This window comes from Rhea americana, unplaced genomic scaffold (genome assembly GCF_003343005.1).
Source record: "Rhea americana isolate MKP2758 unplaced genomic scaffold, rheAme1 scaffold_68, whole genome shotgun sequence".
Taxonomy (NCBI): domain Eukaryota; kingdom Metazoa; phylum Chordata; class Aves; order Rheiformes; family Rheidae; genus Rhea; species Rhea americana.
The window spans coordinates 272,195-288,402 of NW_028186845.1; the positions used below are offsets into that span (position 1 = coordinate 272,195).

Genomic DNA, 16,208 nt, shown 5'->3' on the forward strand with positions numbered 1-16,208 from the left:
AAGATTTTCAATGGAAAATGTGTGCCCTGGTATCACTGAGGATCAGAGCCCTGTCATTTGTGATGTTTGGATTATATGAATAAATATCCTTGATCTGCAGAACTGGGTAAGACATTTAGAAAGTGGAGGCCAGTTTCTGTTTTCCTCTTGGATTACACAACAGATGTTCTTACTTCTCTTTCTGTTAGAATTGTACTGATATTTGAAGCCTGATCCTCTGCCTTCTTGAACACTAACAGTCCTGTGATCYTGCATAGTGCTGTGAGGGAACAGGAACTGTCCCTCAAGTCAAGGGGACGTGGTATAGACCATCACACCAAGTGCACACCATAAAAAATCRGATCAGCTGTTGTTGTCCAAATGATAAAGAACTGTGAAGTGCAAACAAGGRTAAAGAAATAGCGAGAATAAAATGTCAGACTTGGTAAAGATTTCTGATACAGTTTAAGGTTGGTTCTTATTTTATTCTATAACRTTCTGAAATTCAGGACAATTGATGTTCCCCAAATCAGCTCCCACAGGCAATCCATTTTGCATGTCTGACATTTGAGATATAAGATGTCTCTAATGTGAAGATTTAAATGAGGATTGTTATTTTGACACAGTGTGTCCATCATGTCGTTTTCCATTTGCGTTCCTGAGAACACGCTGCCCAAAAACATCCTTATCATCTGGCAACAAACTGTGTAACCAAGAGTACTGTTCCAGAGGCTTTGTAATTAATTTGACTATGCATTGAAGCAATCTCTTTTTTTCCTGCGTGCAGAAGATATTACAATTTTTCAGAACAGCAAGGGAGGCGTCTGATACCCTGAGCTCTGTCTCTGGCCCTCTTCCCTCGCCTTCCATGATTTGATGGACTGCTCTGTGTTTGATTTCATGATCAGCAGCCACTAACGTTAGACTCATTAGTCAGCCTCGCTCAGCCACGCGTAGTACAGTTTTCCTTTTATCTTCCTCCCGCAGCAGTGGTGCATTACATTGTTGCATATGTTCCCACTTACTGCTTTAATACGCTATAGSATGGCACCAGAAGCAGTGTGTATGTGCACACACACACTCAGCAACTCCTGAGAGTACGTGTGTCTCGCTCATCTGTAAAAAACAGGGTCTGGCTTGCCCCGGCAAAAGTGGTTTTGTTTGTGCTGCCCACTTTAGCTGAGTGYGTGCGACTATCTCAAATACGAGTTAGGCCTCATGCTAGTCTGTGCGAATGATGGGTCTGTGCCACCCAGGAAGAAATTTTTCTGTGTACCTGAGCCTGGRAGGGTTTCATCTGAAATGTCCTTGGGGAGGAGCCACGCTGTCATGCAGTAATAAAACTGGTTTAGTGATGGCCCTCTTTTTAGTTACTGGTTTAYAGGAGCCTACAAGAGAGCTTGCTCTTCTTTATTTGTCATCAGATTCTCATGGGTATCCTGCCTGTTCCAAAAAATGCACTTCTGTGGGGCATCAGAAAGTAATTCTTCACCCCTACTTTCCTGCTTTCCCAGCCAAGCATTCTCAGTTGCTTTTTGCCCAAGCTGTAGCTCTCCAAAGGGGTTGACAAGCCTGCCCCTCATTAAGCTTGTCATTTTTTTCCTGTAGCTCCTGAACAGCAAATCCGTCTGTGAGTTCTGTTCTCACAGCCTGATGTGACTCCTTATTCCGGACGACGTGATTTGTAAGAAAAGGTAAATGCTTACAGAGGTACCATGCAGGTTTCCCCATTTACCTACCGGGCCGGGGTGAGGTACTRCTTAGGAACCGAAATCAAAGAAACAATCTGCTAGGAAAAATGTAAAACTCAAAGATACGGTGTGTGATGTATTGCTCAAGTAGCTCTCCTTCTTTCTCTATATGCATATGTACATACATATGTATGTATACGTGCGTTTGCAGGTCAGTTGTCCTGGAAACGGGACTCACTGTGTGCTTTGGAAAGTGTTTCAAATGTAACTTGATTGCGTGCGTAGTGACCTTAAGGCAGAGAGGCAAAGATGTGGAGCGGAGAGGAAGCCCCATCGTTTCACGTGCAGCCTCACGCTCCTCACTTTCTCCTTTCCGTGTTCTTGATGAAGCCACCCGGCAGCTCCCGTCAGTTCATCTGCGAAGGGAAGAAGAGGGAGGGATCCACCTTGCTCTGGCGAAGATGTAGYCCGGCTCCTGGAGATCTGGCACCTGATTTAGTGTGGCTCTGCTGCTGGTGGTGTTGAGGCTGGTACTGTGGGTGCAGAGAGCATTTCCAGCTGCTTGTGCTAAAAGAAAATTGTCTTAACCCAGACGCAGAGGAAGTGGCTTTCCTTTCTGGCTCGTGTTCTCTGCCCCCGGTGCGATCGCACGCCAGGCGCTGGCCCCCACCGTACGGTGCCTCTCTTCACGGTAGCTGCCTGCCACAGCAGCAAGCGGSAGGGGAGAGCGGATTTACTGTGGCGAAGTGCTGTTCTCTCCGCTTCCTCCCTTCCCCAGGGTGATCCCCGGAGTAAGGTCTGCCATCAGGTGATTTCCACAAATTGACTATGCTCTGTCTTTCTGCAGTGCAGAATCAATACTGTTCTGTGCTGCATTTTACGTTTTAGTTGCAAAAGCCGTTTTACTGTGTTTCCCATGTTATCCTTTGTCTGCTGCTGTTGATAACAATTCATACTTAAAGCATCCTCAGCAGTGTCAAAGAATATTCCACAGATCAATTAATTCTCCCAACACCTTTGAAGAGTTGGTAATAATTTTTACACCTTCAATGACTGCTTTGTGATACTTTCCTTCTAAAAATGTCACTGTTTTACAAGAAAAAGTCCATGACTTAAGGGAAAAGGTCCATTTGCGTAAAACAGGTGTGCTTTAAGTTAATATATTTTACTTTGCAGCTGTGAAGTGCTAAGGTCATGCACCTTCACACTTACTGCYCCTTGGCTAGAGAGCAGTGTTTAAGAGGTGCCAACACAGTTGCTTTTGCTCATGTATCTATTTCTGACTTTCAAGGGGAGTCTTTGCACTGTACTAAAAGTGGTAGATGTTTTGGAGTTTGTTCAGATAGTGGAAAAAAACAACCGTGGCGGCTGAGTGAGGATCATATGCTTTCTCAGAGGCGATTTTCTTTAAAAGTGTTTGCAGTGTGTTACACTGCAGTCCAGTATAAAACCAACCTATGATATACTTAAAACATTTTTAAAAGGGAGTCTTAGGCTCTTAAGCTGCTGAGGTAGTTTTGTCCAGTATTGCTACTTGTGCTTCACAGATGAAGAAAAAGAGGCAGAAGGAGGTGACTCACTGAAGACCAGCTGAATGACAGAGCTGGGAGTAGAGTCAAGGTCTCCTGACTCACAGCACAGTTGCCAGTTCACTGGGCTGTGCAGCAGCGCTGTACTTAGTTTTTACTGTTGGGTCGGTCAAAGCACGGGAAAGTTAAGAGCCTGGGTTTCATGAGGTCAGACTCCCCGAACTCTGGTTGAACAGTGAAAGTGTTGACATACAATATTTAGAAAGTTAAGCTTAGAGCCTCCTAGGCAAGTTCTTCCTCAGCTTCTGTGACTGATGCCGTGCAGATATGTGGTGGCTGTGGACAGCCAAATTCAGGTAGAGAGAGGCACTGACAAAAGTAATTTTTGGTTGGCTTTGGTGGAGAGCTGGATGCTGTTCCCTCTACCATTGTTCTTCTATTGTTGCCTTCATGAAAACATTTTTTTTTTCTGAATGTGCTATGAAGACTTGTGGAGTCTGCCTGCATTTCAATATATCAAATTAGAAGAAATAAAATGTAGAAGAGAGAGAAGTGAAAAGGCAGTCCTCAGAGGCATTCATCTGCGAGTGATGATTATGTAGTTGCATCCAAAATGTATTTCCCACCCCCATTCAATTAACAAGTCAGTGTTCTAATGGGCAGAGACAGCAGCTGCAAAAATCTGTCCTCCAGGGAGAAAGCTTCCAGGACCTGAGAGCAGCCTGTGAAGCCTAGAGGTACCATTCCTCATTAGGAGGGAAGGAGAAACAYATTCTCATGGGAGCATCATACTGCTCTAAGGAGCTGCCTCCGGCAGGTTTTGAGGGGTCTGGAGAAGAGAGTAGGTCTAATCATAAGCTAGCAGCTCAGGTTTGCAAAGCAGCGACACTCTAGCCTTTTTTCAGTGAAGCCTATGCTTGCCTTTAAATGCCTGAAAAGGCAAATGAAGAAAGTGACTGATGTTTCCTTTCCCTCCTTCCATTTTTATCATGGTTAAAGTTAAGAAATACCTAAACATTCCCTCAAAGGCATATTTTAGAACTACTAAATTCACTTTCCTTGGTCATACCTCTCTCTTATTTCAATTTCTAGACCAAATTCACTCCTTTGTAGCCTAAAATCATTTTTCAGTAATAAGGATGTGACAGTGGGATATATGTAGGATAAGTCTAGTCCTCTCTACAGGAGATTTCTCAACTTCTTTAGGCAAGTGTGTCTTCAGGCATGGCTGTAGGAACTATAAACACGGAGACACATTTTTAGTAAATAGTTTGAATTTATAAATACTATCCGTCTCACAAAGATCGTGGCGTAAGCACCGGTGCCATCTGAAGAAGCATATACATCACTAGAAAATGAATGTGTCCAGCCAGGAGTATCCTTACCATGCATGGTTTCCAGTCGCTTCTCATGACAGATTGATTCAAGAGAGTCTTCACGCATAACAGCACCAAACAGAGAAGTGCTGTCATTTCTTGCACTTACAAAAAGAGGCCCATGGGGAATGGGAGAGTTCCAAGTACTGAGGCTGCTGGTGGTAGCAGTAGGGTTCTTAGTGGGGTTTGGCACTTCTGGCCTCAGTTTCCCTCAGCTCTTCTGAATGACTAGGAGCCAGGGATCATATGAGGGCCCCCACTGCAGTCCAAAGTCATTTGTGAAAACCAAATGCTTGCTTTTGTCAGCATCACTGAATCTAACCCTTCCCAGCTCACAGCCCAAGGAACGTATCTCACTCTGTAGGGTGCAGCGTGAGAGTTAATCAAGCTATTTCGGCTTCTTTGTCAGAAACGGTGCTGATCAAATGTGTTTCTATCAACAGCTGCCTTTTTCAATTATGCAGAGAAAACATGAGTGCAGTGCAGCATAGGCTTGTAATGATCTGAGAGGGTGCAATGGCTTTCAAACAGAGAAAAAGTGCAAGGAAGAGACGCTGAAGCGGTACCAGTAATGTGAACGCTACAGCGGAGTCCATTATAGATGAGTAATAGCAGTGCTTCAGCAAATGAACCTTTTCAGGGGTACCAAATAGTTCCTGTCACTGGCCGGACTCTGCGCTTCAGCGTTGGGATACATATTAGGCCTAGGAGCAAAGAATTGTTTTATCTAACCATATACTTGGCCATCTGTTTGAAGCCTTTTTTAACCTCCTGCTGTAGAGATGGTGAAGTCCTGATGAGAAAAAGGACCTGATGTGATAACACCATTCCAGCAGCCACCTGCTGCTACCAGTGAGATCCACAAATACATTGGCACAAAATGTGTTTGCTTTCCCAGCCAGGGCAGTTTTTCATGTGTGTATGAAACTGCTTCATGAATATGTTTCTCCGATGCCACGGGTAAATATCTTGTGAGTGGCTTTCTGTATAAATTGAGGAAATGTGCAGGTATCTTGGATAAGAGAGAATTCATAGTGATAGTGTAACACAAATCCATTACAGAGGAGACTTTTTAAAATAGGTGTTTAGAGATTTTCCATCACCTTTGTTTCTATATACCATTCTCATGGTGTATACATATAAACTCAGGCCATAGGTAGAACGTTTTCTGTTCTATCAGAAAATAAAAAACTGGCAAACACCAGAACCTTCCTGATGTCTTTTTGCAGTAGCGCTGTTAGAAATGATGTTATTGCCTTCGTTTCAATGGAAGAGGGAGCACAACTCATCCTTCTAAGTTACCTCCAAAAGCACTCAGTTTCTGAGATGATTTTAAGGCTACAGTTTCCATGATTTTTCAGACTGGTCTACTAGCATCCTACTGAACTGGGTGGCTCTGTCTGCAGGGCCTGTGGACAGAGCCTGGATCTGGGACTATCCTGTAGATTAGACAGCAGGATGACTGTATGTGATCTTGCAGCAGGCACTGTGCAACTTGCAGTTGAATTGCAAGTCAAACATGGTGCTGCAGGCTCATGCTGTTTCTCCATGTTAGAATTAGTCAAGTTTAAATTTTGAAATGTTGAGCAATTGCAATGAAACCCGGTCCCCTTACTTTGTTTTTTGAGTGGGCAGGTGTTGTGACCAACATAGAGATGTAGAGAAAGTGTGGGCAAATGAAACAAGCAAATGTAACTTGCTTGCATTTCATTAAAACAATGGTCATGTGGTAAAAGATCTCAAAATTTATTGCCTTGTTCTAATGTAACGCTCCTGAGAGACAAGTTTCAGAACACTTTATAACAGGGAGCAGAGTCATGGTTTTACACCTATGGAAACCAATGCTTATGGAAGGGCAGTGGTTTGTCCGAAGTCACCCTGTAGCAGATCTGACGGTAGAATCTTTTCATCTGAAAGATTTTCCTCTTCTGAAGATTGACCTTACCAAGAATGCAAGTGTTGATCATGGAACAACATCAGCAGGACTGAAATGTATCTGCTGCAGTTGACACCAAGAAGATACATACCCTGCTTAACGCCATATTTAATTTGACGTTGTCAGCATGCGCATAACTTCAGTATGTGTATAGGGAGACTCCTCATTTCTGACAAAGCTTTTCAGGCTTTTTGTGCCTTACTCTTCTAATAAAGTGCTGTCTAATTCTTGCGCTACCCTCTGTATGGCAGTGAACTTCCAGCACAGCGGCTGTATCTGTCAAACAAAGAATAAACAGCCTGAGGTTTTACTTATGTGCATGGTGTACTTGACCTCCCATCTTCTGTCTGCTTCACAGAAAACTGGCCCAAGCAAGTCTTGCAGTGTGCTAAATATTTAGCTGGATCTGGTCACACGCGATCCCCTGTCCACTGGGGGATGTAGTACAGTGTGAGTGCAGGCTAGTAAATAAATCTARTTGTAAATATAGACTTGAAGGCTAAAAAGTGTTTCAACTGTCTAAATTTGTTATGAAGTGGGTTCTGTGGTATCTACTAAATGCTTTTGCTTTTCTATTCTTTTTGTGTAGAACACCAGCCATGATTGGATGCTCRTTTGTAGTGGACCGAGAATACTTTGGTGAGATCGGCTTGCTTGATCCTGGTATGGAGGTCTATGGAGGAGAAAACATTGAATTAGGCATGAGGGTGAGTAACAAAGAAGAGACTTTGTAATGTCCATTTGCAAAGAAGGATGGGGAGCCTGTGGCCCAACRGAATTGCTGTCTGATAGGCTATTGTACTGAAATCATTGATACTGCAGTGCTATCTGGAACTAACCATCCTAGTAAATGAATATTCCTGGTATTACTGACCTCGAGACAACTGATGAAAGTCAGAAATATAGTTCATTGGTTTGTTCTGTCAGTGTTTGAGCTAGTGAGACAGATTCCTYGCTTTCCCAGTAGCTCTACTGATGTAAACAGAGGTATTATTTGCTCGTTGTGGCTAGGGGATGTTGTGGGTGCATGGTCTAGCAGATGTAGTACCAATGCAAAACTAAGGCCAGGCTGGTAGGAGTTGTCAGTTGTAATATTCTACATACCACACACAATGAATACTCTGGTATTTTAAACTCTAAGGGTTATCTTTAAAGAATGAAGTAAAGGTTAGAAGTATCTGTTTCTGCTGGCCCCAAAGACTTGCATAAAAACGCTATCAGAGAAGTTGCAAGGTAGAAGTTTTGAGGAAGGGTACCACATGTCTGGCAGAGGTAAGCTTAGCAGGACTTTGCAGCAGTTTTTGAAAAGGGTATCAACTTGAGTGACTTCTGAGTCTGTCTGTCCACCTATCCTGCTACCTGTTGGGCAACACCTTCTCTGCTCCCTTCAGCCTAGGTGAAGTTCTGTAGGCTGAATGCCYTGCTCTCTCTGGGAATTTAGGAGCTCACACTGAGCTCAGGGTGGAGAGCTGTATGAGGAGATGATCTCACATAAAGCAGCACCTCAGAAAAGCTGGAAAGGCATGCAAAGGAGAGCTGGATTTTACAAAGTATAGCCAGATGACTTCAACATAGCTTTAGTCAACTCTGGGCCTAGAAGAGGTTTGCTGCTTGTGATCCTCTGAATTTGTTTTCCAGGTGCTGCTTGTCCACAAGTTTTTTCTGGAGTTCGAGGAACCTGCCATTGCTTAGCACTTGGAAAGTAGGCCACTTAACATTGCATAAACACAGTTTCCTCATTTTAAAGCTGGCTGTTTAATTATTTCCCTCTTACTCTTTATTCTCTGTCTCACAGTAACACATCCCTGGTGCATGTGGTGTGCTCATTAAAGCATATATTCTGCTCATGCTGAAACAATGAGCATCAAATTAGTCCATCCTTTATCTGTCACTTTTTTCTAAAATGGCTACAAACTCCTTCACACTAGTGGACTGAAGAAGGTCATTGTGGCAGGAGTTTGTTTTCACATATGGGTTTGTATTTATATTTCAGCATCCCAGGAGGGATAGATTTTTTAATGGGACGGTGCGACTATGCTGCTTATACTTTGAGGTTCAGAATTCACACYGGGGATACAAAAACTGCTACCACAAATCATCCAATTTTCCTTAAGAGGGTCAGGCTATTACCAGGATTGTGTGAGCTTTCCTTTATCATTGTGCAGGGCTTTGAGCTGTTTGAAACTTTTTCCACATGGCTGCTTCCAGAATAGATTGAACGCTCTGGCGAAAGTCTGGCGTAGCTGATGAATAAGCCTCCTAAGAAGTCTGAAAGCTGTCGCTCTTCCTTAGAGGAGAAGAACTCGCCGAGTACGATTAGAGCTCTTGGTAAACAGAGGCAAAGGTTTTAATAGGATTATAAAATGCAGCTTGCTTGAAGAGCCCAGGATTTGAACTGAGTGAGGACAGGTTTTCTGGGATATGGAAACCCATTAAAGTCTGTATGGATAGGAGCCAGCTCTCATTCTTTGTTGGTTTGGGKTTTTTTTGATTTGTTTGKTTTTTTGTTCTTGCCCTAGRAAGAATATTTAACCCTATGTAATGATTGAAAAGGGCTTTTGAAAAGTATAGGCGTATGAATGAGTTCATTCTAAAATAAGCCATATAGTGCATTGTTTGTCCATAGCATGGATCTGTTAATCTACATTTTCAGCCTGGATCCAATGTGATAATGCACAGCATGTGCCTCTTAATGTGCAAGTCCTCCAYGTGATCCCTCCCAATGTGTCTTTCAGAGCTGTCAGAAAGTAGCAGTATGAAAGCACTCGAGAATCCCTTCCCCAGAGGATATTTATAAAATCACTGTGAATTTACGAAGGTTTTTCTTGCCTTTTTTTTGTTTTTTAATTCCATAATCTAGAAATTGCAAAAGATCAATCCCTTCCGAAGACCTGGTATATTGAGCTATGCAGGTATCAGTGTCTAAAGCGGGAGGCAGCGCTCAGCTGAGAGCAAACCAGGACTCAGGGCCACAAGTGCAGGACGTTGGATGGGAAATTCTGAAGTTACGCCCCAGCACCAAGGCCTGTCCTTGGCCCTTTAGTGGAGGACCCCACAGTAGTGGAGTCTGCACCTAGGCAGGCTGAGCAGGGAGGAGAGGCTGAGGGTTTAGCCTGTCCCCTGCATCTGCGTGGAGGGAAACCATTGCTTAATTTGTGTGGAGCAATGAAAGACAGAAAAGGGTAGGAATACATGAATGAACAAGTAATAGGGAAGAGCAAGAAATAAAGCTGGAGAACACAGAGGGACATTCTGCTGAAAACGGTCCCTATTTTAAAAAGCTGTAGCAGTAATCCTTTAAATTTCTTTACAGACTAGCATCATGTTACTGCTAAAAGAAAGGGGATTAGACTTGGAGCGTCTGAATTAGATTACATTACATCTAATGAACCTTCATTTAAATAGTTTTAATAAAGCGAAATTGGGAAAGGCGATACAGCTAATGAGCTGATTTGGGAGRGTACTGTTTGATAACCCAGCTAATCCTCCTTAAATCTATTGTTTATTAAAAATATCATCATCTTGGGTATTTTGCTAGTGGCTTTTTCCTTTTCTAAATTCTGCAAATGGACGTATTTAAGTAATTAATGTAAATGATTTGCTGTTTTGAATAAACAGTGCATAAACTAGCTACCTGGCTGGGGCTACCACCTCTATTGAAAATATTTAGGGGTCTGCAATTCTGTTTTTACTTACATTGCCTTTTCTGTGTATACTTCTTGTTGGTTAGAGCTGCAACATTCTCGTAATGCCTAGGGTAGCTTTGCAGTGAGGCCAATGTCTCTTTGCCAGGCTAGAAGGGTTCTGGCTTGGGTGAGAAAGAGGGCCAGGTGTTGTAGGAAATAAAAGAGAGACGGGCATGATTGCAGGCTTGCAGTAGTAGGGAAATAGATGGASTCTTACATAATGTCATCTTGTACTGTATTTTTCAAAGATAACAGTTTCATTGCAAGATGGATAAATATAGGGTTGAATTCTCTTAGGGAGAAATGGTGCTATTCCGCTAGTGTTTGCAAACTTACTTGCAAAACATCACTAAAGCTGATGGGAATTGTGTGTGGGGCTCTGAAAGCCATTTTTTGCCAGGAATTTACAAGGYTGAGTTACGGCTGCCTCCTGCATGGATGAGGTGCCCTTGACAAACACAGGGAACTTGGCTTGTTTGCTGCATCAGTGCGTGGTGCTGCTTCACTGCTCTGCCACCTTGTGTCCTTGTGCGTCCAGTGAACGGTAGATAGCCCGATTTTCATTTCATCTGTGGTTCAGCTGTCTTTTTGCCAGCTTGGAAGCAGAGATAAGGGAAAGTGATGGTACTTTCTTCTGCAGTGAAGCATGSGTGTATCTGTCCCTTAAGGAGTCCCCTTAGATTCATGGTGGATCATGCTGGTCCTTGCCACTCCTGGACTCCACGTAGTCCATCTGACCTGYAGTGTAGTGAGATGTCCCACCGGTAAGTGAAACGCCGGTCTATGTTTAGTCTTTGTTCAAATGTGCATTTGAAATTTGAAAGGCAGGGTTCCCTTCAGATGAKAATTCAAAATTATGGAATTATCGAGGGATGCCTTGGAGGTGTTGGGAAGCAGAGATTAGTAGTTCTAATAGGCTACATACTATTTACTCAACAACTAATTAAGAAACTGYGTGGTTTACAGCCTCATGTAAGTTCCCGTGTTAGTGGGAGCTACAAATATCCTTAATTGTTTAGAAAGGAATCACAGAAACATTAGAAGCCTACTTTATTATTTGGCCTAATATGARGAATTTCTATCTTTTTATAGCAGAATGATTAATCATTACACTAAGACCCTGTCTTGTTCCTCTGGAATGCTGGTGATTAGGTGAATGAATTGTTACTCTTTTCATTTTATCCGCATCTACRGTAGTGGTAGGTGAGAAGAGATCAAGCATTTATTTTAAAGGATGCTCTACAACAAATGAAATTGTATTTCCACCAGTAAGAATMCAAACAAAATGAAAAACAAATTTGTTGCCATAATATCAGCTGAAAGCAAAACTTGTTCTCTCTCATTATGACCAGGATAAATCAGTTTACTTTTTTCTTTAGTAGCACCATGATATATCTCAAAGGAGGGGATCTGCACTAGTTGATGATTTCTTTCAGGTRCTATCTAGTGACTTACCCACTTAGACATCTTAAAGAAACCTGATGTTTATGAAGTTCTGACCAGAGAAATTAATTAGAGCCATCCTTAGCAATAAATCAATTTTGTGGTGGACTCAAGTGATGATCCTGTTGTCTTTAGTTCTCCAGCAGTGTCTAGTTGGATGCTTATGGTTAGTCGTGACCTTAGCTTGTGAAGATATGTCACCAGTAGCTTTGGCCMGTTTTTTTGCTGCCTCTTGAAACATACAGTTCATCAGGACTGGAAAAGGATGCCTGAAAACTGGATAAGAGTTCAGGTTGTTACTCTCTCTGCGGTTGTGGTGACATGCTAACAGCAGCCAGGCTAGTTGAAAGCAAGCACAGGTTRTGTGCGTGGACACGCAGCCCTATCTCTGCGTTTGCAGAAATACTGTGTATTAGAAACTCATGGTGCAGTTTCCCAGGAAATAAAACTCATTGTCTAATACGCTTTCATACACGAGCAAATCATTATACTTCACAAACTCATGCTATGTGGCCCAGCTTTGCTTTCTTTGAAATCAGACGAGCTGTATTTTCTCTGAGCGGAAATGCTAATGGTGCGTTGCTGAGTAGTGAATTCTTGACCTGCTTTTATTACCTTCAGCTGAAGAGATTTAGATTCCTTTGAGCAGTCAGTGTTTTAAATGCAAATTCTGGGCTGGTATGCTATAATAAAAATGTCACAAGGTTTATGTATGGCAAATTTTAATTCTAAATTCTGGACCATGCTTTTTACCTTGTATGATTCATGAGGCCAGGCCCAGCTCCCTTAGAGCTGAGAAGTAAGTAGGAATGCCATTTTTCAAAATTTTGTGGTTTTTGTCACATGCTGTTGTAAAACAAAAGGTGAAAATTTAATGAAAATACAGGTTAATCAAAATGTCTTATTTCAGTAATTCCAAAGTACTTCATTTTTACTTTGATTTTTCCCAAGTTGTAGTTTTTAGTATAAATTAACTCAGTTTCAAATGAAAAGTTTTAAAAGAAAGCCTTTCAGTGTGAAGGCATTTAATCACTTAGATGGAGAATCGCTTAACTGACATTAACAAAAATTCACAATTTCTGGTAATCTGAAAATGTAGTGCATGCACATGACTGTTCACATGGAAGTGCAATAAATTACCATTTTCAGCATGCAATTAAATGCAGTTTGAATGTTTCTGCACTGAACTCTGAATAGCCAGAGCAGGGTCCTAACAAAGGATGTAATCTACTGTAAGTTATCTAATTGTAGAAGTAACAGAGACCTGTGTGATAAATCTGCTAGGTCTGATTCTCCAGGTAAGCTATATAAGTAAGGGGGTCCTCTCTTCTGTCTGCAGTTTAGTTTAATGTTTTTATAGGCATTTCCTAAAGTTAAAGAATGTTAAGGTTGTAAAGTCAAGCACTAAGGAAATCATGAAAGGACTGAATTCCCGGTGCCTGGAGTACGTTAATTTGCAGCTCCTTCCMCCCTTTAAAATAGGGATTGGAATAGGCTTTTATTCTATGATGATATGCATATATGATGAGCCAAGTTCTCTACTAGGCTAAGTTTTCAGTGTCTTTTAATTTCAGTGGAGTTACGTTGATTCCARCAGGCTGCGATTAGGCTCATCATTTGTGTAAAGCAGTAGTGTGTCCTGTCTGGAAAAGGAGCTGGCGTTCACTGTAGGTGGAGACGTGCTCGCAGGCATTTCATCGCGTCCCGAGGACACGTGGCATGCAACAATTAAGAGCTCGCGTTTGGAGGAGCCGTTAGCAACTCTGTTTGCTCTGGTTCTGCTGCTTTATCCGCCCCGTAACTGGTGTTCTTGCCTCAGTGCAGTGAACCAGAAAGACCCAGCAAACAAGAAAGCCATGAAAAAGCAGATGAAAAGGAGAGATGGAGTTCCAACCTGACAGCCAGCTTCTTGTGCCAGGTTTCAAACGTCTGACATAATGGCATTGGAAACCAGAGGTTTTTCCCTGTAAAGGGTCTTCCCACATGTGAAAAARAATATGCAGACAGTGCATTGCAAAGCCAGATAGCTGAAAGACGGGGCTTGGCCTATTCCTCCTAAGTGAGAATACTTAGCTTTTTTCTTTTTTTTCTTTTTTTCCCTAACAGATCATATATATATTCTCCACTGTACTCTAAATGGGATTCACAGTCTTGTTTCTGGGGAGAGAACCCAACTCTCTACCTGCCTGCAGTTTATTTGAACCAAATTGTGATTTTTTTTTAAATTGAAGATGACTGTAACCTTGAATGGAAAACAATGTTTTCATCAGAAGCTAGTGCAGTGGTGTTCTAGCATGAAATTGCCAGCAGGCTATGGGACTAGAGCTTACGAATACTGTTAAAAACACTCTCTAAAGTGGGAGCATTGGAAATARCTCAGCAAAAAGCATCTGGCCATTTGGCTTCAATATCACGTCATGCTACATGCAGTGTAACATTTTATGTTACAAACGCTTTCATGTACTAGAACATTATAAGCACACAAGGCTGGAAATTTCAGAAACAGATCAACAGCAAAAGAGCTGAGGAAGGAAAAYGCTTGCTTAGTCTTTGTAGCTTTCTTCTCAGCCCTTTTCTGACAGATTTAATCTCATGCGGGTTCCTGTGCAGTGGCAAGCAGGAGCTGAAAGGGAGACAGAGAAGAAATGCAGGGAAGTTGAGTGTGCTGATTGCACTACAGGTTAAATAGCGTTTACTTGCCTRATGATGAGACTGAACCAAAAGCCTMGAGASAATTTTTGCCTGGTGAGAAACTTTGTGATGCAACATAGCTTCTATTGCAAAATAGCAGCACGTCAAACACCCCAAATATTGTGCAGGACTCTTAATTTTGATGACGATAGCCAAAAGCCTGGCTTTTCTATTGCATAGCTGGAGGTAYCCTTACCCCAGTGCCCAGCATACTGTACAAACAGTTTCTTTGAAATTTTGGAACTATTTTAAATCTTTCCCAGAACCCTTCAAAAAATAAAATAAAATAAAATAAAACAGTGCTGTGGAATATGGCTTGTTTCTATTCCAAAATAAAATGTGAAAGTGTTTCAGGATATCAGCTGTTCCCAGAGCAGGAGGTTCCCCATTTCTAACTGACCCCATGATTAGYTCCACAGCTGATTCTTACTGCTCTCAGGATAACAAGCTCAATCTGAACCTCTGAGCAGCATAAGGATCCTTGGGCTGGTGGAGATCTTTCCAGCTTGGACTCTAGCAGTTGGATGGAAGGCCAGCACTCTATGCAGAGACCCTCAGCCAAGGTGAGACCTAAGGCAAGGGGATACTAGCAGGCTGCAAAGCTTCTGAGCTGAGGGGCTAAGTCATCTGGAGGGCTTCCCCCAGCATCGTCCTCGGACAGGGCTCCACCTGGAAGGTGTACCCCGGCCTCAKAGGTGAGCCATCAGATTTGTGGCATCCTTGTCCCCAGTCTGGGGAGCTGATTGTAAGGGTTGAAATGTATAAACTTTAATCTGCTGAGGAGGTGTTACCCTTGTAGGAAATCTCAAGTCACTGTTATTTATGGTGTTCAGGAGAGGCCTATAAATCCTCCCCACAGGCAAGCTTTCTCATCACGCGCATRTGAAGGAAACAGAACTGACCGCTGATGGAATTTAGGGCAGATTATGGGTTTTCTCCATGTTTTGTCCTTTAATTCTGCCTAGAAAACTCTGAGGTAATGTAGGGTTTTTTTGTTTGTTTTTTTGTTTGATTTGTACACTGTTTTTGTGCAGTCTGTTAAAGAAATGTCAAACCAACTAATAATTACCCTTGTGATAGCATTGCCTGAGTAGAGCAAAGTGTGTTAAGCTGACTGGTGCGATAGGCGCCTCCGAGCAGAAGGAGGGAGAGGGTAATGTGTGTACCCAAGCCTTTGAATAAAGGTTTGTTCTTCAGTGTCAAAAAACTACAACGTTATCTGCATTGTGTGTAATCCCACAGAAAAAGAGCCGCTAGTACCATGTTTAAAAAAGACAAACTATTTTCTGTTGATGGTAGTAAAGGATTAGCCACGAACGTGGGCCTTTAATGTGAGGCTTCTGGAAGTCTGGTTAAGTGGCTTGCATAGTGCGGTGGTAGTATTAGCAATGAAAGCTGAGCTCTTCTCTGGGGTATGTTTGCCTGCTGAACGGTCTTGAGGCATCCATCTCCTGCCTTGCTGCCTGGGACTGCCCATCTGCAAATGCCAGTGATAATACTCACCATGTACTGGTGAAATCACCCTTTTGGCGCAGGGCAGAGGAAGGGAATCAAGCCTGGTCTCAGTGTGCAAAGTGTTTAACTTTTCTAATTCCAGTGTACACCCTTTCCATACTGATTTCATATCCTTTTCTGGGGACAGCTCCTGGTTCAGCTGAGCACAAAAGGAAAATACGTTGGCATGGAGTCTGCAGGCATGGGGGTAGTCCCCAGTGCAGGCAGAAAGCAAGCACGTGAAAAGTTTGGTCTTTGCCACCTAATCTTTGTCCTGCAAGTACACTCCAAGCTTGCCTTCAATTTTTTGTTCTGTTCCTTCCAGTGCTGATGGCAGGACCAGCCGTCAGCTGCCGAACAAAAACTAGGCTCGCGAAGGTGTA

At 42.5% G+C, this 16,208-nt stretch overlaps 1 protein-coding gene across 2 annotated transcripts in view; it reads left to right on the plus strand.

Moving 5' to 3' along the window:
• Positions 1–16,208, plus strand: part of GALNT9 (polypeptide N-acetylgalactosaminyltransferase 9) — a 154,155-nt gene that overhangs the window by 72,384 nt on the left and 65,563 nt on the right. For both annotated transcript variants that reach the window (XM_085321073.1, XM_085321074.1), the window contains exon 6: positions 7,101–7,218. In XM_085321073.1, the coding sequence (XP_085177199.1) occupies positions 7,101–7,218 (118 nt within the window). The remainder of the gene's footprint in view (positions 1–7,100; positions 7,219–16,208) is intronic.